Source organism: Engystomops pustulosus, chromosome 4 (genome assembly GCF_040894005.1).
Source record: "Engystomops pustulosus chromosome 4, aEngPut4.maternal, whole genome shotgun sequence".
In the NCBI taxonomy this organism is placed as follows: Eukaryota; Metazoa; Chordata; class Amphibia; order Anura; family Leptodactylidae; genus Engystomops; species Engystomops pustulosus.
Genome location: NC_092414.1, coordinates 13,789,682 through 13,817,408, shown reverse-complemented (window position 1 = coordinate 13,817,408; position 27,727 = coordinate 13,789,682). Strand labels below are relative to the sequence as shown.

Genomic DNA, 27,727 nt, shown 5'->3' with positions numbered 1-27,727 from the left:
TCAGTGCTGGGTATAGTTGTGTAATCATAGCTCTGTGTGTGATGTTAGTAGCAGTCGGGTTGTGAAATATGGATTTATATTCCAGCACTATACTGTGGGTGTGTCCTCACACTGCTGTGCTTTTAGTTCTGTGCAGTGAACTGCCTGACAGCCCCTTCCCTCTGTTTCAAGTGTCTTCTGAAGTATCCAACTAGGAGCTTACTATCGTTTTCACTCTGGGAAGAGGAAATCTGATAAATGTAGAGAGATAATAGCACAGCTGTGTGAGGACACCCAGATGCACTTTTAAATGCAAGAATATGTAAAATATATTCTAACCAACACACGAGTAGACAAAATATTAGCCCTGATCTGATGGTTTGTTACAATGTGTCATGTGAGGGCGGCACGGTGGCTGAGTGGGTAGCACTTCTGCCTTGCAGCACTGGGGTCCTGGGTTCGAATCCCATCTGCAAAGAGTTTGTATGTTCTCTCCGTGTTTGCGTGGGTTTCCTCCGGGTACTCCGATTTCCTCCCACACTCCAAAAACATACTGGTAGGTTGTTTACATTGTGAGCCCCATGGGGACAGGGACCAATTTGACATGCTTGTGCAGCGCTGCGTAACCTGTGTGCGCTATATAAATAAAGAATTATTATTATTATGTGTCATCGATTCTGTACTGTGACTGATCATTCACTGACTGCACACAAGGGTCTAGTGGTTTATTTCCTGTCTTAAGTGTATAGAATACACATATATACCAACAGTAATATACCTGCAGTGCTGAATACACATATACAGTATATACCAGCAGTAATATACCTGCAGTGATGAATACACATATACAGTATATACCAGCAGTAATATACCTGCAGTGATGAATACACATATACAGTATATACCAGCAGTAATATACCTGCAGTGATGAATACACATATACAGTATATACCGGTAATAATATACCCGCAGTGATGAATACACATATACAGTATATACCGGCAGTAATATACCCGCAGTGCTGAATACACATATACAGTATATACCGGCAGTAATATACCTGCAGTGCTGAATACACACATACAGTATATACCGGCAGTAATATACCTGCAGTGCTGAATACACACATACAGTATATACCGGCAGTAATATACCTGCAGTGCTGAATACACACATACAGTATATACCGGCAGTAATATACCTGCAGTGCTGAATACACATATACAGTATATAACGGCAGTAATATACCTGCAGTGCTGAATACACACATACAGTATATACCGGCAGTAATATACCTGCAGTGCTGAATACACACATACAGTATATACCGGCAGTAATATACCTGCAGTGCTGAATACACATATACAGTATATAGCGGCAGTAATATACCTGCAGTGCTGAATACACATATGCAGTATATACCGGCAGTAATAGACCTGTAGCAATGACTAAACATATACAGCATATACCAGTGCAGTGAGGATCACACTTACACAAAGTATACCTACAGTGATGAAGCATTCCTTTTGCTTTTTTGCGCAGGGCACCGCGGGTCACTTCAGCATAGACTCGGAGGAGTACGACGCCATGTCTGTAGAGGTGACGCTTCTGCCCAGGAGGTTGCGCTTCTTCTGCCATCCATCCCAAAAAGTAAAGCTTACCCAGAGCTCGCCAGCAAGTACATAACCGGGGGAGGAGCATCCTGTCTATCTGCCTGGGAGTGTCCGTCCTGTATTGTCGCACCCTTGATGTGCTGAGGAGCTTCCAATGATAAGTCAGACTGAAGGAGCCGTACATCTTATGGGAAGGTCCTCAGATCGTAAGGTTTGTGGACTTATCTCCTGGACTTCATTATACAGAGACTTGTATACACCTGCCTGCCCCTGCGTGTGCACATATGTACTGCCTCATTGTACAGGCTAATAAAGAGGTCATCTACAGTGTATAGGATATGTATTATATATAACCTGCCTGCAGTATACGCGCAGTGCCTGTACATATATAGCATCAGTGATCTTTATAGAGACTAAAGTCATCAACATCTCAGTCCTGTCCATTTTGTTACACTGTATAAGACGCATCTTGGATCATGAAGGGTGTTCTGGATACAATTGTAACAAACTCAGCTGTGCAAAGTCATAAGTCTGCTCCGAGAGAGAGATCATTCAGCCACAGCCAATAGAGATGTAGGGATCATTGTCTAAAAGATATATTCTATGTATGTATTTATACATATATACCAGCGGTAATATATCACCCGTGCTCTGTATGTAGAATATACATATGTGTATATACCAGCAGTAATATATTACCTGTCCTCTGTATATAGAATATTTATACCTCTATACACCGTCAGTGATATATCACCCGTACGCTGTATATAGAATATTTATATGCGTATATACCAGCAGTAATATATTACCTGTCATCTGTATATAGAATATTTATATGTGTAAATACCGGCAGTAATATATTACCCGTCCCCTGTATATAGAATATGTATACGTGTATATACAGGCAGAGATAAATTACCCATCCTCTGTATATAGTATATTTATACGTGTATATACCGGCAGTTCTCCATTGAATATATAGATGTGTAAAATTGATGTCTCTGATTACCTGGTGACAGTGGCGCCTCTCGGGTTCGGAATGTATATACTTACATTATAGAGTAGATGTGTTGTTAGCGTTAGGACCAATGTCGAGTGGGGAGGGTAAATTTTGTGGGGTGTTACTGGTCCAAGGAAAGCAGCTGATGGGTCAGGAGCCCAAGTATCATAGAGATGAAGACTTGTCTATCTGGTCCGATCCAACACAAGAGGTTCTGGAGCGCACATGGGGATGGAGTAGTCACACTGCATGGCCTGACCTGGACAACTTGCACTACTTAACAGATCTGCTGCGGATGTTTTGTACCCGATAAATCTGTTGGAGTCCAGACCCGAAGGGTCAGGGAGGAGGAGCTACACAATAAGAGGTGGGGTATTTCTATATACACTGAAAAAGTTCATTAAAAGGACACGCCTTCAAGGCTAGAGGTCGCCCGGGTGGTGGTAGTCCACCCATTACCAGGATTGGTTGGAGTCTTAAAGGGGTATTCTCATGTCATTAAAGGGGTGTGACCTTAAAGACAAGTTGCTGTGCAGTCCCTGCATCTCCCTCCACTTCCATTCCCTGACCACCAGATGGCGCCGACCCAGTAATGGAACGGGAATAGGAATTGTCAAATGTTCTTCAACAGTTTTACATACTTAAAGGCTTTGAATATCTGTATTCACCGACAGCAAGCAGAGATCCTGGACTTGGAGGTAAGTTGCAATTAAAAGGTACAGTAAAGAATATTTTTTCATTATAATGAAGCCGTGGTTAATCTGCTGAGCAAAGTACTCTAGTTACAACCAAAGCTGCATGGATTATTTTACTTGAAAAGTGCCGAGAGACACTTCACTGTGATGCATGATGGGATTTTATTTTAGGGGGCAGTATTATAGTAGTTATATTCTTGTACATAGGGGGCAGTATTATAGTAGTTATATTCTTGTACATAGGGGGCAGTATTATAGTAGTTATAGTCTTGTACGTAGTGGGCAGTATTATAGTAGTTATATTCTTGTACATAGGGGGCAGTATTATAGTAGTTATATTCTTGTACGTAGTGGGCAGTATTATAGTAGTTATATTCTTGTACATAGAGGGCAGTATTATAGTAGTTATATTCTTGTACATAGGGGCAGTATTATAGTAGTTATATTCCTGTACATAGGGGGCAGTATTATAGTAGTTATATTCCTGTACGTAGTGGGCAGTATTATAGTAGTTATATTCCTGTACATACGTAGTTATATTCTTGTACATAGGAGGCAGTATTATAGTAGTTATATTCTTGTACATAGGGGCAGTATTATAGTAGTTATATTCCTGTACATAGGGGGCAGTATTATAGTAGTTATATTCCTGTACGTAGTGGGCAGTATTATAGTAGTTATATTCCTGTACATAGGGGGCAGTATTATAGTAGTTATATTCCTGTACGTAGTGGGCAGTATTATAGTAGTTATATTCCTGTACATACGTAGTTATATTCTTGTACATAGGAGGCAGTATTATAGTAGTTATATTCTTGTACATAGGGGCAGTATTATAGTAGTTATATTCCTGTACATAGGGGGCAGTATTATAGTAGTTATATTCCTGTACGTAGTGGGCAGTATTATAGTAGTTATATTCCTGTACATAGGGGGCAGTATTATAGTAGTTATATTCTTGTACATAGGGGGCAGTATTATAGTAGTTATATTCTTGTACATAAGGGGCAGTATTATAGTAGTTATATTCCTGTACATAGGGGCAGTATTATAGTAGTTATATTCCGGTACATAGGGGGCAGTATTATAGTAGTTATATTCCGGTACATAGGGGGCAGTATTATAGTAGTTATATTCCTGTACATAGGGGGCAGTATTATAGTAGTTATATTCTTGTACATAGGGGGCTGTATTATAGTAGTTATATTCTTGTACATAGGGGGCAGTATTATAGTAGTTATATTCTTGTACATAGGAGACAGTATTATAGTAGTTATATTCCTGTACATAGGGGGCAGTATTATAGTAGTTATATTCTTGTACATAGGGGGCAGTATTATAGTAGTTATATTCTTGTACATAGGGGGCAGTATTATAGTAGTTATATTCTTGTACATAGGGGGCAGTATTATAGTAGTTATATTCTTGTACATAGTGGGCAGTATTATAGTAGTTATATTCTTGTACATAGGGGGCAGTATTATAGTAGTTATATTCCTGTACATAGGGGGCAGTATTATAGTAGTTATATTCTTGTACATAGGGGGCAGTATTATAGTAGTTATATTCTTGTACATAGGAGGCAGTATTATAGTAGTTATATTCTTGTACATAGGGGGCTGTATTATAGTAGTTATAGTCCTGTACATAGGGGCAGTATTATAGTAGTTATATTCTTGTACATAGGGGGCAGTATTATAGTAGTTATATTCTTGTACATAGGGGGCAGTATTATAGTAGTTATATTCTTGTACATAGGAGGCAGTATTATAGTAGTTATATTCTTGTACATAGGAGGCTGTATTATAGTAGTTATATTCTTGTACATCGGGGGCTGTATTATAGTAGTTATATTCTTGTACATAGGAGGCTGTATTATAGTAGTTATATTCTTGTACATCGGGGGCTGTATTATAGTAGTTATATTCTTGTACATAGGGGGCAGTATTATAGTAGTTATATTCCTGTACATAAGGGGCAGTATTATAGTAGTTATATTCTTGTACATAGGGGGCTGTATTATAGTAGTTATATTCTTGTACATAGGAGGCAGTATTATAGTAGTTATATTCTTGTACATAGGGGGCAGTATTATAGTAGTTATATTCTTGTACATAGGGGGCAGTATTATAGTAGTTATATTCTTGTACATAGGAGACAGTATTATAGTAGTTATATTCTTGTACATACGTAGTTATATTCTTGTACATAGTGGGCAGTATTATAGTAGTTATATTCTTGTACATAGGGGGCAGTATTATAGTAGTTATATTCTTGTACATAGGGGGCAGTATTATAGTAGTTATATTCCTGTACATAGCGGGCAGTATTATAGTAGTTATATTCCTGTACATAGCGGGCAGTATTATAGTAGTTATATTCTTGTACATAGGGGGCAGTATTATAGTAGTTATATTCTTGTACATAGGGGGCAGTATTATAGTAGTTATATTCCTGTACATACGTAGTTATATTCTTGTACATAGGGGCAGTATTATAGTAGTTATATTCTTGTACATAGGGGGCAGTATTATAGTAGTTATATTCCTGTACATAGCGGGCAGTATTATAGTAGTTATATTCTTGTACATAGGGGGCAGTATTATAGTAGTTATATTCTTGTACATACGTAGTTATATTCTTGTACATAGGGGCAGTATTATAGTAGTTATATTCTTGTACATAGGGGGCAGTATTATAGTAGTTATATTCCTGTACATAGGGGGCAGTATTATAGTAGTTATATTCTTGTACATAGGGGGCAGTATTATAGTAGTTATATTCTTGTACATAGGAGGCAGTATTATAGTAGTTATATTCTTGTACATAGGGGGCAGTATTATAGTAGTTATATTCTTGTACATAGGGGGCAGTATTATAGTAGTTATATTCCTGTACATAGGGGGCAGTATTATAGTAGTTATATTCCTGTACATAGGGGGCAGTATTATAGTAGTTATATTCCTGTACATAGGGGGCAGTATTATAGTAGTTATATTCTTGTACATAGGGGGCAGTATTATAGTAGTTATATTCTTGTACATAGGAGACAGTATTATAGTAGTTATATTCTTGTACATACGTAGTTATATTCTTGTACATAGTGGGCAGTATTATAGTAGTTATATTCTTGTACATAGGGGGCAGTATTATAGTAGTTATATCCCTGTACATAGGAGGCAGTATTATAGTAGTTATATTCCTGTACATAGCGGGCAGTATTATAGTAGTTATATTCCTGTACTATAATACTGCCCGCTATGTAGTTATATTCTTGTACATAGGGGGCAGTATTATAGTAGTTATATTCTTGTACATAGGGGGCAGTATTATAGTAGTTATATTCTTGTACATAGGGGGCAGTATTATAGTAGTTATATTCCTGTACATAGGGGGCAGTATTATAGTAGTTATATTCTTGTACATACGTAGTTATATTCTTGTACATAGGAGACAGTATTATAGTAGTTATATTCTTGTACATAGGAGGCAGTATTATAGTAGTTATATTCTTGTACATAGGGGGCAGTATTATAGTAGTTATATTCCTGTACATACGTAGTTATATTCTTGTACATAGGAGGCAGTATTATAGCAGTTATATTCCTGTACATAGGGGGCAGTATTATAGTAGTTATATTCTTGTACATAGGGGGCAGTATTATAGTAGTTATATTCTTGTACATAGGGGGCAGTATTATAGTAGTTATATTCCTGTACATAGGGGGCAGTATTATAGTAGTTATATTCCTGTACATAGGGGGCAGTATTATAGTAGTTATATTCTTGTACATAGGGGGCAGTATTATAGTAGTTATATTCCTGTACATACGTAGTTATATTCTTGTACATAGGAGGCAGTATTATAGTAGTTATATTCTTGTACATAGGGGGCAGTATTATAGTAGTTATATTCCTGTACATAGGGGGAGTATTATAGCAGTTATATTCCTGTACATAGGGGGCAGTATTATAGTAGTTATATTCTTGTACATAGGGGGCAGTATTATAGTAGTTATATTCCTGTACATAGGGGGCAGTATTATAGTAGTTATATTCCTGTACATAGGGGGCAGTATTATAGTAGTTATATTCCTGTACATAGGGGGCAGTATTATAGTAGTTATATTCTTGTACATAGGGGGCAGTATTATAGTAGTTATATTCTTGTACATAGGAGACAGTATTATAGTAGTTATATTCTTGTACATACGTAGTTATATTCTTGTACATAGTGGGCAGTATTATAGTAGTTATATTCTTGTACATAGGGGGCAGTATTATAGTAGTTATATTCTTGTACATAGGGGGCAGTATTATAGTAGTTATATTCTTGTACATAGTGGGCAGTATTATAGTAGTTATATTCTTGTACATAGGGGGCAGTATTATAGTAGTTATATTCCTGTACATAGGGGGCAGTATTATAGTAGTTATATTCTTGTACATAGGGGGCAGTATTATAGTAGTTATGTTCTTGTACATAGGAGGCAGTATTATAGTAGTTATATTCTTGTACATAGGGGGCTGTATTATAGTAGTTATAGTCCTGTACATAGGGGCAGTATTATAGTAGTTATATTCTTGTACATAGGGGGCAGTATTATAGTAGTTATATTCTTGTACATAGGGGGCAGTATTATAGTAGTTATATTCTTGTACATAGGAGGCAGTATTATAGTAGTTATATTCTTGTACATAGGAGGCTGTATTATAGTAGTTATATTCTTGTACATCGGGGGCTGTATTATAGTAGTTATATTCTTGTACATAGGGGGCAGTATTATAGTAGTTATATTCCTGTACATAAGGGGCAGTATTATAGTAGTTATATTCTTGTACATAGGGGGCTGTATTATAGTAGTTATATTCTTGTACATAGGAGGCAGTATTATAGTAGTTATATTCTTGTACATAGGGGGCAGTATTATAGTAGTTATATTCTTGTACATAGGGGGCAGTATTATAGTAGTTATATTCTTGTACATAGGAGACAGTATTATAGTAGTTATATTCTTGTACATACGTAGTTATATTCTTGTACATAGTGGGCAGTATTATAGTAGTTATATTCTTGTACATAGGGGGCAGTATTATAGTAGTTATATTCTTGTACATAGGGGGCAGTATTATAGTAGTTATATTCCTGTACATAGCGGGCAGTATTATAGTAGTTATATTCCTGTACATAGCGGGCAGTATTATAGTAGTTATATTCTTGTACATAGGGGGCAGTATTATAGTAGTTATATTCTTGTACATAGGGGGCAGTATTATAGTAGTTATATTCCTGTACATACGTAGTTATATTCTTGTACATAGGGGCAGTATTATAGTAGTTATATTCTTGTACATAGGGGGCAGTATTATAGTAGTTATATTCCTGTACATAGCGGGCAGTATTATAGTAGTTATATTCTTGTACATAGGGGGCAGTATTATAGTAGTTATATTCTTGTACATACGTAGTTATATTCTTGTACATAGGAGGCAGTATTATAGTAGTTATATTCTTGTACATAGGGGGCAGTATTATAGTAGTTATATTCTTGTACATAGGGGGCAGTATTATAGTAGTTATATTCTTGTACATAGGAGACAGTATTATAGTAGTTATATTCTTGTACATACGTAGTTATATTCTTGTACATAGTGGGCAGTATTATAGTAGTTATATTCTTGTACATAGGGGGCAGTATTATAGTAGTTATATTCCTGTACATAGGGGGCAGTATTATAGTAGTTATATTCCTGTACATAGGGGGCAGTATTATAGTAGTTATATTCCTGTACATAGGGGGCAGTATTATAGTAGTTATATTCTTGTACATAGGGGGCAGTATTATAGTAGTTATATTCTTGTACATAGGAGACAGTATTATAGTAGTTATATTCTTGTACATACGTAGTTATATTCTTGTACATAGTGGGCAGTATTATAGTAGTTATATTCTTGTACATAGGGGGCAGTATTATAGTAGTTATATCCCTGTACATAGGAGGCAGTATTATAGTAGTTATATTCCTGTACATAGCGGGCAGTATTATAGTAGTTATATTCCTGTACTATAATACTGCCCGCTATGTAGTTATATTCTTGTACATAGGGGGCAGTATTATAGTAGTTATATTCTTGTACATAGGGGGCAGTATTATAGTAGTTATATTCTTGTACATAGGAGGCAGTATTATAGTAGTTATATTCTTGTACATAGGGGGCAGTATTATAGTAGTTATATTCCTGTACATAGGGGGCAGTATTATAGTAGTTATATTCTTGTACATACGTAGTTATATTCTTGTACATAGGAGACAGTATTATAGTAGTTATATTCTTGTACATAGGAGGCAGTATTATAGTAGTTATATTCTTGTACATAGGGGGCAGTATTATAGTAGTTATATTCTTGTACATAGGGGGCAGTATTATAGTAGTTATATTCCTGTACATAGGGGGCAGTATTATAGTAGTTATATTCCTGTACATAGGGGGCAGTATTATAGTAGTTATATTCTTGTACATAGGGGGCAGTATTATAGTAGTTATATTCCTGTACATACGTAGTTATATTCTTGTACATAGGAGGCAGTATTATAGTAGTTATATTCTTGTACATAGGGGGCAGTATTATAGTAGTTATATTCTTGTACATAGGAGGCAGTATTATAGTAGTTATATTCTTGTACATAGGGGGCAGTATTATAGTAGTTATATTCTTGTACATACGTAGTTATATTCTTGTACATAGGAGGCAGTATTATAGCAGTTATATTCCTGTACATAGGGGGCAGTATTATAGTAGTTATATTCTTGTACATAGGGGGCAGTATTATAGTAGTTATATTCTTGTACATAGGAGGCAGTATTATAGTAGTTATATTCTTGTACATAGGGGGCAGTATTATAGTAGTTATATTCTTGTACATACGTAGTTATATTCTTGTACATAGGGGGCAGTATTATAGCAGTTATATTCCTGTACATAGGGGGCAGTATTATAGTAGTTATATTCTTGTACATAGGGGGCAGTATTATAGTAGTTATATTCTTGTACATAGGAGGCAGTATTATAGTAGTTATATTCTTGTACATAGGGGGCAGTATTATAGCAGTTATATTCCTGTACATAGGGGGCAGTATTATAGCAGTTATATTCTTGTACATAGGGGGCAGTATTATAGTAGTTATATTCCTGTACATAGGGGGCAGTATTATAGTAGTTATATTCCTGTACATAGGGGGCAGTATTATAGTAGTTATATTCTTGTACATAGGGGGCAGTATTATAGTAGTTATATTCCTGTACATACGTAGTTATATTCTTGTACATAGGAGGCAGTATTATAGTAGTTATATTCTTGTACATAGGGGGCAGTATTATAGTAGTTATATTCCTGTACATAGGGGGAGTATTATAGCAGTTATATTCCTGTACATAGGGGGCAGTATTATAGCAGTTATATTCCTGTACATAGGGGGCAGTATTATAGTAGTTATATTCTTGTACATAGGGGGCAGTATTATAGTAGTTATATTCCTGTACATAGGGGGCAGTATTATAGTAGTTATATTCCTGTACATAGGGGGCAGTATTATAGTAGTTATATTCTTGTACATAGGGGGCAGTATTATAGTAGTTATATTCCTGTACATACGTAGTTATATTCTTGTACATAGGAGGCAGTATTATAGTAGTTATATTCTTGTACATAGGGGGCAGTATTATAGCAGTTATATTCCTGTACATAGGGGGCAGTATTATAGCAGTTATATTCTTGTACATAGGGGGCAGTATTATAGTAGTTATATTCCTGTACATAGGGGGCAGTATTATAGTAGTTATATTCCTGTACATAGGGGGCAGTATTATAGTAGTTATATTCCTGTACATACGTAGTTATATTCTTGTACATAGGAGGCAGTATTATAGTAGTTATATTCTTGTACATAGGGGGCAGTATTATAGCAGTTATATTCCTGTACATAGGGGGCAGTATTATAGCAGTTATATTCCTGTACATAGGGGGCAGTATTATAGTAGTTATATTCTTGTACATAGGGGGCAGTATTATAGTAGTTATATTCCTGTACATAGGGGGCAGTATTATAGTAGTTATATTCTTGTACATAGGGGGCAGTATTATAGTAGTTATATTCCTGTACATAGGGGGCTGTATTATAGTAGTTATATTCTTGTACATAGGGGGCAGTATTATAGTAGTTATATTCTTGTACATAGGGGGCAGTATTATAGTAGTTATATTCTTGTACATAGGGGGCAGTATTATAGTAGTTATATTCCTGTACATAGGGGGCAGTATTATAGTAATTATATTCTTGTACATTGGTGGCAGTATTATAGTAGTTATATTCTTGTACATAGGAGGCAGTATTATAGTAGTTATATTCCTGTACATAGGGGGCAGTATTATAGCAGTTATATTCCTGTACATAGGGGGCAGTATTATAGTAGTTATATTCTTGTACATAGGGGGCAGTATTATAGTAGTTATATTCCTGTACATAGGGGGCAGTATTATAGTAGTTATATTGATGTACATAGCGGGCAGTACAATAACACGCAGACACCTGGTTCAGTGTATTAATAGACATTATATTTATTACATTTCCTTCATCTTCCTTATACATGTATAAAATCCAGTCCATATTCTCCAGTGTTTGTGGTTCTGTAGTTGTGTCCATGAAGAGTCTTGGTCCTTGGTGAATCCCCTGTAGGACACGTACAGTATATACACGGCGTAGGCCACAGGCACAATATATACATACAGTGAGCAGGAGACACTATAGGAATGTATATGGGTGGGGGTGGTGGATATTTCAGGTAGGTACTTCTGCACCCAGTTTATGCCGCTCTAATGCAGCAACTACTGCAGTTCTCTACCGTTTTGTGTACACAGCTCCTCTGCAGACTTTTTCTTTGTGTTTTATCTTCACCCATTAGTGCGATGCTACATATAATTCGGCTTCCTGTATGCAGCTCCTATGCAGAGCTATGCGTTTCCATTATCTCTGACTACAAACCAACCCCAGGTGTAGTCTGACCCACTTTTTTTTTTTTTTTTTTGAATCTGAAAATAATATAGGATCAGACTACACACAATGTGTTTGTAGTCTGTCACCTTGGAAACATACATGTCCACATTAGTGCTGTATACTAATATATATATATATATATATATTTTTTTTTTTTTTATTTTTTTTTAATACGTACCGTAGCCTTAAATTGATCACTGATATGGTCCATGCCCATGGAGTCTGGATGACCACATACGATATTAAAGGTAATGTCAAAACCACAGCCACTTTCTTCCAAAAAAAGCGCCACCACTGACAATGCTTGGTATTGCAACTTAGCTCCATTCATTTCTTTTCAGCTGAGCTGCAGTACCAGCACTGACCATGGTCACTTGTGGCACTGGTTTAGGAAAATGTCTGTAAGTCATGGTCAACCCCTTTAATAATCGACAAGTAGTCAGGTTTTTGCGCGCGCCCCCCCCTAAATTTCGCTTTGGTCCAAGCAGTCACACACCCCCGTTAAAATTTAATGTCCACTATTAGAAAGACACATCTGCTGCCTGACCACAGCAGCGCCACCCATGGCTACAGGTTGTATCTGGTATTGCAACTCCATCTACTATAATGGAACTGAGCTGTAATACCAGACACAACACATCAGAAGAAGGAGGCGCTGTTTCTTCAGGAAAGCAAATGCATTTTACTAATTCCGTTAAAAATCTAGTCTGTCACCATCTCATTTACATCAACAACGCTGAGCGCTCTATACTTAGTCCTGTCTCCAGCGGGAGGTAGTGAGCGACTGATTGAGACGCCCGCTTATCACTGCTGGAGTGTTGCTTCCCTGTATTTTCACTGTGCACCAGTTTTAAAGGGGGTTACCCAGGGTCCAGAGAACAGGTCTGCTGTATCTGGAGCTTGACATGGGAAAGTCTCACTGAAGAACCCCTTTACAAACTGCTTCATACAAAGTGTTTATGTGCAAGCTATTTACCATTAGCATCAGTTATTTTACATTAATAAGCTTCTAGTAGTCACTTCATACCATTGGCTCCAAAAATTTAAAGGGTATGTTCACTTATAACCATCTTACATTTTATATATAGAATCAATCTACTTTTTTTACATCTGTATGAAATTCCAGAGCTACACTCACTATTCTGCTGGGGAAGTCACTAAGGATCAGTAGAAGATAAGTAATGTCATGTATGTACACAGTGACTGCACCAGCAGCAGAATAGTGAGTGCAGCTCTGGGGTATAATACAGGATGTAACTCAGGATCAGTACAGGATAAGTAATGTCATGTATGTGCATAGTGACTGCACCAGCAGCAGAATAGTGAGTGCAGTTCTGGGGTATAATACAGGGTGTAACTCAGGATCAGTACAGGATAAGTAATGTCATGTATGTACACAGTGACTGCACCAGCAGCAGAATAGTGAGTGCAGCTCTGGGGTATAATACAGGATGTAACTCAGGATCAGTACAGGATAAGTAATGTCATGTATGTACACAGTGACTGCACCAGCAGCAGAATAGTGAGTGCAGCTCTGGGGTATAATACAGGATGTAACTCAGGATCAGTACAGGATAAGTAATGTCATGTATGTACACAGTGACTGCACCAGCAGCAGAATAGTGAGTGCAGCTCTGGGGTATAATACAGGATGTAACTCAGGATCAGTACAGGATAAGTAATGTCATGTATGTACACAGTGACTGCACCAGCAGCAGAATAGTGAGTGCAGCTCTGGAGTATAATACAGGATGTAACTCAGGATCAGTACAGGATAAGTAATGTCATGTATGTACACAGTGACTGCACCAGCAGCAGAATAGTGAGTGCAGCTCTGGGGTATAAAAAGCTTGTGTATAATATGAACATACCCTTTAAAACTGGATCAGACATGTAAACATAAAGGTTTGGTCAAACCCAAATTCCCCGCCTCCCCCTCTATTACTGGTGTCAAAGGTTAGACTGTGGCTCCTCCCCCTCTGATATCACTAGTTCCTTGTGATTGGCTGGGATACTACACGGCGGCCATCTCTCTCTGCTGATGACTGGTCATGTGATGTCCCCGTCTGCCGTAGACTCCTGCGGTGTTATTATTGCGTATCTTACTTATGACAGCCGGTTCCGGTATCAGTGGAGGTTCCGCCTCCTTAAGTGTCCGAATATTTACACCAGACGCGCCGGTCCTGCAGGGTTGTCAGGGACAACACGGGTTGTCGATGACCAGCATAAGATCGAAACCGTACACCTCAAGTAGGTCCATGAGGAAGTTGCGGTCGCCCTGCGGGTCCAGGCCCATGCTGCGGGCGTGGTCGGCGGTCAGAGTCTTGTCCTGGCTGGACGCCACCTCCAGGAGGATCTGGAAGATCCGGTTATTCTGCTCCATGAAGAAGCTGCGGGACACGGGAAAGAAGACGGAGATGAGACGGATCCTTCCTCCTTGTGGTCACTTACCCCTCCTATTACTTACAGGATGAAGAGATCCTCCTCACAGGATGAACAGTCGCCGTCCACCTCCTGCGAGTACATCAGCAGCTGCCTGCGGGAACACAAACACGGGAGTGAACGACCATACTTAAAGGGGCGCTCCAGGCTCATCAGTGGTTTTTAGCGCCTTTAAGATACATATTTTTCTAATATCTTGTTCAGACTACACATTGTTGTTTGTAGTCTGTAACCATGGAGACAAAAAAAAAAATCGCAGATGGCTGCTCATTTACCCTGCAGCGGCCACTACAGGCCAAATGATGCATTGCATGCGGCCATTTATATAAATAGGCACATCGTAAACTGCTTGTACGGTGGGCAGGTTGGATTAATTCTCTTAAAGGGGAAATCCACCCTATACATATCACCAATTCTACCAAGAGCATTGTAGATCAGTACAAGAAAAGGAGAAGGTGAGTTTTGCCTTTAAGGACCATCCCCCGATAGTAGACACATAGAAGAGGAGCAGTCACCGCTGATCGTTAAGGCGCCGGTACTTCTCTTTGTCCGCCGTGTTGACCCTTAGCAGGGGCTGGAGATGTTCCAGGTGGGTCTTCACGTTTTGGTTGTCCACGTAGACGTCGTAGAGATCCTGCTTCTGCTCGAAGATCTTCTCGGTTGTACCTGGGTAACAAGAAATCGGACCACGGAAAACGGGTTAGTACATTTACCCAGAATTCCGGGCGAAAAAGAAGGGGTTTAGCTCTGGCGGAGCAGTAACTGTCCTGTAATACCCCATTTCTCCACTAGTGGCCACTAGAGAAGAAGTATAGCCTCCCCAGACATTAAGAGTCGATCACAGATCGGCTGATCGCTGGTATATCTTAATGAGGACACCCAGATCCCTAGTACTCACAGGCCACATAGGAGACCTCATCATCCAGGGTCCCGATATCTGCCACATTCACATAGAAGAAAGGCTTCGACTCCGGGGCGGTGACTCCCACGCCGGGCAGGGTGACGTTGGCCAGACAACAGCAGCAGTAAACTGAGCAAAAACAACAATGATAACGTTTATAGATCATAAAATGCGCCATAAAGGATGCAGGTTACTTCCTGCGACCTACACTTCCCAGCATGCCTTGCAGAGTGGGCAGAAAAGATTAATGCTGGTGGGGCAGCATTACCCCCGTCCCTGGTATAGTAACCCAGCTCCCTTTAAATAAAAAGGGGCTGAGCTGCACTTCCAGCAATGCCCTGAGGCCAGGTGTGGCGCTGTTCCTAGAAGAAAGCAGCCGTGTTTTTCCAATCCAATACACACCATAACAGCAGCAGGAATACTATTCTATGACACAAGGGGACTTACCTCTGTAGCAGACGACACCTACAGGAGGTGGTGAAAATATCAGGATGCGCTTCCGCAGTAACGCAAATTTCCACAGGACAAAGATCTGCTCCCCGAAAAACTTAATGAACTGAGACATACAGCCGGCAGGGTGCGTGATCTATAACAGAAAGGGTGAAGGGTATGAGATATGTACAATCTGCTTCTCCTTCTCTATAACATGCTGCCTGCAGATAGGACACGGTGTACAATCTGCTCAGCTCCTCCTGCTCTATAACATGCTGCCTGCAGATAGGACACTATGTACAATCTGCTCAGCTCCTCCTGCTCTATAACATGCTGCCTGCAGATAGGACACTATGTACAATCTGCTCAGCTCCTCCTGCTCTATAACATGCTGCCTGCAGATAGGACACTATGTACAATCTGCTCAGCTCCTCTTGCTCTATAACATGCTGCCTGCAGATAGGACACTATGTACAATCTGCTCAGCTCCTCCTGCTCTATAACATGCTGCCTGCAGATAGGACACTATGTACAATCTGCTCAGCTCCTCTTGCTCTATAACATGCTGCCTGCAGATAGGACACTATGTACAATCTGCTAAGCTCCTCCTGCTCTATAACATGCTGACTGCAGATAGGACTTTATGTACAATCTGCTCAGCTCCTCCTGCTCTATAACATGCTGCCTGCAGATAGGACACTATGCATAATCTGCTCAGCTCCTCCTGCTCTATAACATGCTGCCTGCAGATAGGACACTGTGTACAATCTGCTCAGCTCCTCTTGCTCTAACATGCTGCCTGCAGATAGGACACTATGTACAATCTGCTAAGCTCCTCCTGCTCTATAACATGCTGACTGCAGATAGGACTTTATGTACAATCTGCTAAGCTCCTCCTGCTCTATAACATGCTGACTGCAGACAGGACTTTATGTACAATCTGCTCAGCTCCTCCTGCTCTATAACATGCTGCCTGCAGATAGGACACTGTGTACAATCTGCTCAGCTCCTCCTGCTCTATAACATGCTGCCTGCAGATAGGACACTATGTACAATCTGCTCAGCTCCTCCTGCTCTATAACATGATGCCTGCAGATAGGACACTATGCATAATCTGCTCAGCTCCTCCTGCTCTATAACATGCTGCCTGCAGATAGGACACTGTGTACAATCTGCTCAGCTCCTCCTGCTCTATAACATGATGCCTGCAGATAGAACACTATGCATAATCTGCTCAGCTCCTCCTGCTCTATAACATGCTGCCTGCAGATAGGACACTATGTACAATCTGCTCAGCTCCTCCTGCTCTATAACATGCTGCCTGCATATAGGCACTATGTACAATCTGCTCAGCTCCTCTTGCTCTATAACATGCTGCCTGCAGATAGGACACCATGTACAATCTGCTAAGCTCCTCCTGCTCTATAACATGCTGACTGCAGATAGGACTTTATGTACAATCTGCTCAGCTCCTCCTGCTCTATAACATGCTGCCTGCAGATAGGACACTATGCATAATCTGCTCAGCTCCTCCTGCTCTATAACATGCTGCCTGCAGATAGGACACTGTGTACAATGCGCTCAGCTCCTCCTGATCTATAACATGCTGCCTGCAGATAGGGCACTATGTACAATCTGTTTACCTCATCCTGTTCCATAACATTCTGCCTGCAGATAGGACACTATGTTCAGCTCCTCCTGTTCTATAACATGCTGCCTGCAGATAGGACACTGTGTACAATCTGCTCAGCTCCTCCTGCTCTATAACATGCTGCCTGCAGATAGGACACTATGCATAATCTGCTCAGCTCCTCCTGCTCTATAACATGCTGCCTGCAGATAGGACACTGTGTACAATCTGCTCAGCTCCTCCTGATCTATAACATGCTGCCTGCAGATAGGACACTGTGTACAATGCGCTCAGCTCCTCCTGATCTATAACATGCTGCCTGCAGATAGGGCACTATGTACAATCTGTTTACCTCATCCTGTTCCATAACATTCTGCCTGCAGATAGGACACTGTGTACAATCTGCTCAGCTCCTCCTGCTCTATAACATGCTGCCTGCAGATAGGACACTATGTACAATCTTCTCAGCTCCTCCTTCTCTATAACATGCTGCCTGCAGATAGGACACTATATACATTCTGCTTGGCTCCTCCTGATCTATAACATGCTGCCTGCATATAGGACACTATGTATAATCTGCTCAGCTCCTCCTGCTCTATAACATGCTGCCTGCAGATAGGACACTATGTATAATCTGCTCAGCTCCTCCTGCTCTATAACATGCTACGTGCAGATAGGACACTATATACATTCTGCTTGGCTCCTCCTGCTCTATAACATGTTGCCTGCAGATAGGACACTATGTACAATCTACTCAGCTCCTCCTGCTCTATAACATGCTGCCTGCAGATAGGACACTATGTACAATCTGCTCAGCACCTCCTGCTCTATAACATGCTGCCTGCAGATAGGACACTATGTACAATCTGCTCAGCTCCTCCTGCTCTATAACATGCTGTCTGCAGATAGGAGGGTCTGACACAACATGCATTGAATTTTCTGACATCCTGGTCACATGTTAGCTCCAGATTTCACCCTCACCCCCCCCCCCCCTGCCCTTCCTTCCCCCCCCCAAACTGCATTTTTTTTCTGACATAAAAGGCCAAGTTATCCAGTCTTAATCCATTATTCTGCATATTATGCGGCAGCCTTTTCAATCAAAAGATTTCATTCAAGCTCCACCCCCTCCCCGTCCCTTTAAAATATGCCTTTAGCTATGGTCATAAGTTTCGCTTTTTAGGCCATAGATAGACCTCAAGGAGGAGGATGGCGCCTCCCATATATATGACCCTCAGCCATGAGGGGGGTCCTGACCTTCATCTCGGGGTACAGATGCTTGTGTATTGTAGACAGCCAGTGTGCGCTAGGTTGGCAGGACTGGGGGGTGATGCCGGCGGGTAAGACCCCCTTCTTGTCTTCATAAAAGGCCTCCAGGGGTGTGTAGTGGCCCGGGAGCTCCAGCTGATGCCTGAAACACAGACGTTTTCTATATTTTACTTACATTTTGGTCCTAGAAATGGAGACGCAAGGGCCTACAGCCGCCAAAGAAAGCTATCAGAACCTCATGATCACATGGCTGAACTGCTGGTCAGGTGACAGAAGAAGGCTCCTCCCACTAACCACTCAGATGCCGTAGGCACTGTTGACAAAAGCATCCAGGGGGTGCATGGGTGGGATCAGAGCCAACCCGATGTGATTGTCCACAACTCTTAGTGTAAATATATAAACCAGGGCATGAAAGGGTTAAAAAAAAACACCTGCCACTGATCAACATAAACGCTATAATGGTCCATGTCCGGATATTATCATATGCACTGATATAACAGGCACAGATTGAAGTCCAGCAGTAAAAGACAATGTGATGTGGTGGCCCCCAAATACAGAAAAAAAAATTACATTACTATGAAAGCTCCAACTTTTTATATGAAATTCCTAAGGTTTTCCTTAAAGGACATCTTCCACCAGGATGAAGAGCTGTATGCAAATGAGCCTGAGGGGCTCCAGGCTCCATAGGTGTTAATGAAGCCTAGAGCCCCTCTGGCTCATTTGCATATAGTATTTCATCCTGGTCGTAGATGTCCTTTAACGTAGCCCATCTTCCACTCCCAAAAATTAGAAAATTTGCATAAAACCCACCCATTTTAAGGTCTCAATTTGGGAGTAGTCTATTGAACTAGGAAAAGGGGCCTTGAAGAGACTATGTCCTGTTATTCCTAGTACCAAGTGGCTCCTGGGGGCCCCCATTCTACTTAAAAGGGACCCTCCATCGAGACAAGTGGCATGAATATAGAACCATTATCCATTATGCATAAGGTTCCCTTATTGTGTTATTCACCTTTCCTGTCAGATTTCCCCCAAAATGGCCGCTGACTTCTTGAGGAAAGCTTCTTTTTAAGTCACAGACACGCCTCCTCCCAATTCAGGACAGTGGAGGGGGCCTGTTTAAGTAATAAGAAGCTCAACTTAAGAGGTTGGCAGAAATTTTAGTAGACATTTATGTATGAAGCCCTGATCCTCATGGGATTAGTCATCCCTCCAGTTACCTCAGGTTTTAGGCGGGAAAAAAAATTTCCCTCCTAAAGCTGTTACCACCTTGGCAGAATCATACCAGGGTGGCAACAAGTTGTGATTGGTTATAGCCTGGAGCCAATTGTCACTAAGGAAAGTCTTCCTCTACCCTCAGGTCAGAGCGAGTCATTGGCTACCTCAAAGTGGTCACATGTCCAGGATTTCTGTTAAATAGCGCAAATCCTTTCGTGGCCAAAAGATTTTATCCTCTTAACATTTGGGTTTGAGGTTTATTTACTTGTTATACTTGGGTTTATACTATACGACTTACAACCCCATGAGGTAGGTAACTAAAAACAATCCAATACATAATGGCGGCACCAGGTACGTTAAGTGTTTATGCCTCACGTATAGTGAAGTTACGGGTAGGATTGTCGCTTTACATTTTTAACAGTCTGGTGTCATTCAGGATCCATATTAAGGCTCACCGGACTTGGTTCTCCAGAAAGTGCATGTATCGGTACAGCAGAGTGTAAGAAGGCGACAGGATTCCCACAGACTTCATCCGCGCTCCTCTCTCGAGCTCGCTCTCCACCGGCATGTTGGCGAAACACGCCAGGCCGAAGTAGCCTCCTTTACGGAAATAACTAGGAGTAAAGCGGAGAAGAAGAGTCACTTCGCCAATAGAGGTTATACCCCATGCCATGCCGGTTCAGCTGCTACACGTGCGGCAGGGAAGAATTGGTGGACCAGAACAGTGGCACCGGAACCGTAAGAGAGTAAACAGGTGGCAGAAGTCTAATTTTAGCAAACTTCATACATTTTTATTCAAATAACCCAAAGTCCTACTACAAATAACTTGTTTGATCTGCTCCAGGGAAAGCTGGGTGACATAACCATCATCAATCCGGCTCTCAGAGAGACTGTAATGCTTCATTCTGACAGAAAAATACTGCCTAGGTAGAAATTATGGGCCTGTCCTGTATAATATGGAAGACTATGGCAAGCCTTGAGGCAACAGGAATGTTGACTAAATTAAGGATCACCCAACTTTCCCTTAAACAGATACTGAATGATGGCTAAAGAGAAGAAATTTTGTTAAAAGCTTGACAAACAAAATGGCTGCCATCTCCGTGTAAGGCCCAGACCACCAATACATGCAAGAAGGACCAGACTACACCAATAGCGATGGTTTGACTAACAAAATGGCTGCCATCTCTGTGTAAGGCCCAGATTACAACAATACAAAAGCCAAAATGGCTGCCATGTTGGTATCAGATGTGAGGTAACAAAATCACTTCCATTTCAGGACGCGGCCTTCATGAGGCGCAGATTCCCTCTACAGGAGGAAACTATGATGACAAATATTTGCATTTTTTATATGAATATTTTATGAGGTGACACCGTGCACTGAATACATCCACAAACAAGCGGCGATAGAAAGAGTCACAGACAGATAGAATCATGGGTAAAAAGTCTGTCAGATACTGATCCGTGTTACACACCGACACATGAGAGCAGAACGGTCAGTCTTAACTTTAAAGGCGACAAATTATTCATGAACCAGGATGTTCTGGATGAACTGTTTCCAGCTAATAATATAAACTGGGGTTATTTCTTCTACTGTCTGATGATAACCCCGCTGCCACCCTCGCCATACTCACATGAAATCTGACTGGACCCTGTGAGAACCGCTCGCCATCGATTTAAACTCAACTCCTTCCAGGTCGACATCATGAGGCAAACACCACTCCACGATATTACCTGGAGACAAAAGTCACAGTCACATAACAGAGGACATGAAATATAACCCAGCAGAATAGTGAGTGCAGCTCTGGGGTATAATACAAGATGTAACTCAGGATCAGTACAGGATAAGTAATGTCATGTATGTACACAGTGACTGCACCAGCAGCAGAATAGTGAGTGCAGCTCTGGGGTATAATACAGGATGTAACTCAGGATCAGTACAGGATAAGTAATGTCATGTATGTACACAGTGACTGCACCAGCAGCAGAATAGTGAGTGCAGCTCTGGAGTATAATACAAGATGTAACTCAGGATCAGTACAGGATAAGTAATGTCATGTATGTACACAGTGACTGCACCAGCAGCGGAATAGTGAGTGCAGCTCTGGGGTATAATACAGGATGTAACTCAGGATCAGTACAGGATAAGTAATGTCATGTATGTACACAGTGACTGCACCAGCAGCAGAATAGTGAGTGCAGCTCTGGAGTATAATACAGGATGTAACTCAGGATCAGTACAGGATAAGTAATGTCATGTATGTACACAGTGACTGCACCAGCAGCAGAATAGTGAGTGTAGCTCTGGAGTATAATACAGGATGTAACTCAGGATCAGTACAGGATAAGTAATGTCATGTATGTACACAGTGACTGCACCAGCAGCAGAATAGTGAGTACAGCTCTGGGGTATAATACAGGATGTAACTCAGGATCAGTACAGGATAAGTAATGTCATGTATGTGCACAGTGACTGCACCAGCAGCAGAATAGTGAGTGCAGCTCTGGAGTATAATACAGGATGTAACTCAGGATCAGTACAGGATAAGTAATGTCATGTATGTACACAGTGACTGCACCAGCAGCAGAATAGTGAGTGCAGCTCTGGGGTATAATACAGGATGTAACTCAGGATCATTACAGGATAAGTAATGTCATGTATGTACACAGTGACTGCACCAGCAGCAGAATAGTGAGTGCAGCTCTGCAGTATAATACAGGATGTAACTCAGGATCAGTACAGGATAAGTAATGTCATGTATGTACACAGTGACTGCACCAGCAGCAGAATAGTGAGTGCAGCTCTGGGGTATAATACAGGATGTAACTCAGGATCAGTACAGGATAAGTAATGTCATGTATGTGCACAGTGACTGCACCAGCAGCAGAATAGTGAGTGCAGCTCTGGAGTATAATACAGGATGTAACTCAGGATCAGTACAGGATAAGTAATGTCATGTATGTACACAGTGACTGCACCAGCAGCAGAATAGTGAGTGCAGCTCTGGGGTATAATACAGGATGTAACTCAGGATCATTACAGGATAAGTAATGTCATGTATGTACACAGTGACTGCACCAGCAGCAGAATAGTGAGTGCAGCTCTGCAGTATAATACAGGATGTAACTCAGGATCAGTACAGGATAAGTAATGTCATGTATGTACACAGTGACTGCACCAGCAGCAGAATAGTGAGTGCAGCTCTGGGGTATAATACAGGATGTAACTCAGGATCAGTACAGGATAAGTAATGTCATGTATGTACACAGTGACTGCACCAGCAGCAGAATAGTGAGTGCAGCTCTGGAGTATAATACAGGATGTAACTCAGGATCAGTACAGGATAAGTAATGGCATGTATGTACACAGTGACTGCACCAGCAGCAGAATAGTGAGTGCAGCTCTGGGGTATAATACGGGATGTAACTCAGGATCAGTACAGGATAAGTAATGTCATGTATGTACACAGTGACTGCACCAGCAGCAGAATAGTGAGTGCAGCTCTGGGGTATAATACGGGATGTAACTCAGGATCAGTACAGGATAAGTAATGTCATGTATGTACACAGTGACTGCACCAGCAGCAGAATAGTGAGTGCAGCTCTGGTGTATAATACAAGATGTAACTCAGGATCAGTACAGGATAAGTAATGTCATGTATGTACACAGTGACTGCACCAGCAGCAGAATAGTGAGTGCAGCTCTGGGGTATAATACAGGATGTAACTCAGGATCAGTACAGGATAAGTAATGTCATGTATGTACACAGTGACTGCACCAGCAGCAGAATAGTGAGTGCCGCTCTGGAGTATAATACAGGATGTAACTCAGGATCAGTACAGGATAAGTAATGTCATGTATGTACACAGTGACTGCACCAGCAGCAGAATAGTGAGTGCAGCTCTGGAGTATAATACAGGATGTAACTCAGGATCAGTACAGGATAAGTAATGTCATGTATGTACACAGTGACTGCACCAGCAGCAGAATAGTGAGTGCAGCTCTGGAGTATAATACAGGATGTAACTCAGGATCAGTACAGGATAAGTAATGTCATGTATGTACACAGTGACTGCACCAGCAGCAGAATAGTGAGTGCAGCTCTGGAGTATAATACAGGATGTAACTCAGGATCAGTACAGGATAAGTAATGTCATGTATGTACACAGTGACTGCACCAGCAGCAGAATAGTGAGTGCAGCTCTGGAGTATAATACAGGATGTAACTCAGGATCAGTACAGGATAAGTAATGTCATGTATGTACACAGTGACTGCACCAGCAGCAGAATAGTGAGTGCAGCTCTGGAGTATAATACAGGATGTAACTCAGGATCAGTACAGGATAAGTAATGTCATGTATGTACACAGTGACTGCACCAGCAGCAGAATAGTGAGTGCAGCTCTGGAGTATAATACAGGATGTAACTCAGGATCAGTACAGGATAAGTAATGTCATGTATGTACACAGTGACTGCACCAGCAGCAGAATAGTGAGTGCAGCTCTGGAGTATAATACAGGATACGCTGTAGACAGTCCCTGGAAAGTAAATGTCCTGAAGAGAAAATTTCTTAGAAAGAGGAAGACGACTTTTCAGTGAAACTTCTGCTAATAATGAGGATGTGGGAAGTTCCCGGGTGGTGGAGCAGCACAGAGACGCTTTGTCCTCCGGCTCCGGATAGTCCTGGATCTGGCAGGATAACAATGGAGGGCTGTGCCAGGCTCCCCCTCCCCCTCCATGAGACACAGGTGCCAGATAAGATGACAGGGCGCAGGTGACAATAGGGACACGTGTAGGACACACCCCGGCAGATGGAAGGTCTACCCCATCCTCCACCACAGGATACAGCGCCAGGTATGGAGGAGCATCACGGCCACTTACCTACCGGCAGCTGTACATTAGGGAAAGCTGGAAAAACCAGACAATAAGCCGGAAAATCCTGTATTTTTTCCAGTCAGAATAAAGAGATTGTATAACAACAAGATAAAATTAAATCCTAATAAATAAGGAAAATGGTCATTTCTCAAAGAAAGTGGAAATGTTTCTGTAGAAAAGAGATATATCATCACACCAGCAGGAGGCAGTGTGTCCTCCTATCACTACTAGGGGTGACTGACTGTCCTATGCCATGGCTCCCCACATCATCACACCAGCAGGGGGCAGTGTGTCCTCCTATCACTACTAGGGGCGATTGTCCTATACCATGTCCCCCCACATCATCACACCAGCAGGGGGCAGTGTGCCCTCCTATCACTACTAGGGGCGATTGTCCTATACCATGTCCCCCCACATCATCACACCAGCAGGGGGCAGTGTGTCCTCCTATCACTACTAGGGGCGATTGTCCTATACCATGGCCCTCCACATCATCCCACCAGCAGGGGGCAGTGTGTCCTCCTATCACTACTAGGGGTGACTGTCCTATACCACGGCCCCCACATCATCACACCAGCAGGGGGCAGTGTGTCCTCCTATCACTACTAGGGGTGACTGTCCTATACCATGTACCCCACATCATCACACCAGCAGGGGCAGTGTGTCCTCCTATCACTACTAGGGGTGACTGTCCTATACCATGGCCACCACATCATCACACCAGCAGGGGGCAGTGTGTCCTCCTATCACTACTAGGGGTGACTGTCTTATACCATGTCCCCCCACATCATCACACCAGCAGGGGGCAGTGTGTCCTCCTATCACTTCTAGCGGTGACATTATCAGAATGTTATACAAAGTGGGAGTGGCCTAACATATCAAATACATAAACTCCCAGTATAACATGAACACCTTATAAATATTCTAAAAACATGGCTGATGTGCAAAAGGCAGGGGAAGCCAGAGCGGGGTGAGTCCAGGACATCAGCCATCACTGTGGTATCTGCCCGTTATTATATATAGTTATCACTTATATAGAGACAATCGCATTATATCCAATGTTATAACCTGCAGTCACCACTACTCAATAGTCACTATACACAGAGACATAATGTATCATCATCTCTATAGTCAGCGTATTATGTACAGTCCTGTCTATTACACACAGGGAGTATAATACGCAGTCACTGTGATGGGGCTGCTGTAATGTACGGAGACTGTACCCTACAATGCACCCATATATCTGTATAAGGGACAGTATGGATGCCGACGGCGCAGAGACAGCATCTGCTCTGTGTATATATATATATATATATATATATAGAGAGATCACCTCCGGACTAATCTTATGTGATCAAAGCATAAGGAAGAAATTTTAAGCCAGTGCTGGATTCTAAGGAATTGTCTTCATACATTATACCCTGCCCTGTATTATTACATACAGTGTAACGTGTAAGGATATAAGTCACCTGTATAATACACAGACACCATATAGATATACAGTCACCTGAGCATCTGCTTATTAGATCCATAGACAGACACTACATATATACAGCCACCTGTCACCTCATATATATATATATATATATATAATAGGGATGGTGACACATGACATTGTATATGATATGGATACAATGTATAATATACATATCCTCATGTACATATAGTGACAGTGACACCCGTATTACATCCATTCCTCAGTACATACAGTGTAGTCCTATAGACACCGGTCCCCCGCTCCACTATATACAGGGGCAGTAATACCCGTGTTATTACATACACTGTATATGATATGGATACAATGTATACTATACATATCATCTTGTACATAGTGAGTGTAATCCACCTGCAGTCCCCGCTCCGCTATATACAGGGGCAGTAATCGCTGTATACATTATACATAGTGGCCGCCGGGGCCCCGCACTCACCGCTCCGGGGGTCGAATGTGACCACGAAGACGGCTGCGATGTGATCGTCCTCCAGCTGCGGCAGCGGGCACAGCTCCCCGGGGGGTGTACGGCTCCAGCCCGCCCCATAGCCCCGGGGCCCCTCCGCCACAGGACTCAGCCCCGGAGCCTCGGCCCAGTCCAGGAGCGGAGCCCGGTCCGTGCGCCCGGCCATCCCCGCTCAGAGCTGTCACCCCCCGGGCGCCGGAAGTGACGGGGAGGAGCCACCGCCGCCGTGTAACGGGGAGACATGTGACGTCACTTCCTGCCGCTGCGCCTGTCACAGGGAGACACAAAGGAGAGTCCCGACACCCGGGGGCGGAGCCGTGCGGTCACCGCTCCATCAGCTCTACACCGCGTTCACACTCTGCTTATTATTATGATGCGTTTGAAACGCAATCCAAAGGCTCCAGACGTGATCACACTCTGCGATAACGCTGCGTTTCCATCGCGTTTGCTCAACACAATTTGGAGACTTTTAAAAATCTCCAAATTGGATTTTTAAACACATTAAAAAAAAAGCGATGTGTGAATGCGACCAAACAATTTCCTTTTTTTAAAAAAAAGAAAAAAAATAGTAATTTAAACACAATAAATAACCCGGTATAACACGAACGGATCCGATTGTAACAGAAAAAACCTCGCAGACTTTACTTCTGGGCTATAAAATAACGGAAACT

General features: G+C 41.5%; 2 protein-coding genes across 5 annotated transcripts in view; one reads left to right on the top strand and one right to left on the bottom strand.

Moving 5' to 3' along the window:
- Positions 1 to 2,493, top strand: part of AGK (acylglycerol kinase) — a 47,665-nt gene extending 45,172 nt beyond the window's left edge. For 2 of the 4 annotated variants that reach the window (XM_072145212.1, XM_072145210.1), the window contains exon 16: positions 1,522 to 2,492. In XM_072145212.1, the coding sequence (XP_072001313.1) occupies positions 1,522 to 1,665 (144 nt within the window). In that variant the 3' untranslated portion in view covers positions 1,666 to 2,492. Of the gene's footprint in view, positions 1 to 1,521 lie in introns of all 4 variants that reach the window. The other 2 variants (XM_072145209.1, XM_072145211.1) reach the window with 2 other exon arrangements.
- Positions 2,494 to 13,999: 11,506 nt separating this feature from the next.
- On the bottom strand, positions 14,000 to 27,228 carry DENND11 (DENN domain containing 11). The gene is made up of 9 exons (XM_072145208.1): positions 27,030 to 27,228; positions 21,860 to 21,959; positions 20,684 to 20,842; positions 19,002 to 19,155; positions 16,133 to 16,271; positions 15,683 to 15,814; positions 15,300 to 15,450; positions 14,810 to 14,878; positions 14,000 to 14,732 (listed from the first exon to the last, which is right to left on the bottom strand). Exons 1-9 carry the CDS (start codon positions 27,220 to 27,222, stop codon positions 14,537 to 14,539), a joined length of 1,293 nt encoding a protein of 430 aa, XP_072001309.1. The 5' UTR covers positions 27,223 to 27,228; the 3' UTR covers positions 14,000 to 14,536.
- Between the last annotated feature and the right edge of the window lie 499 nt (positions 27,229 to 27,727).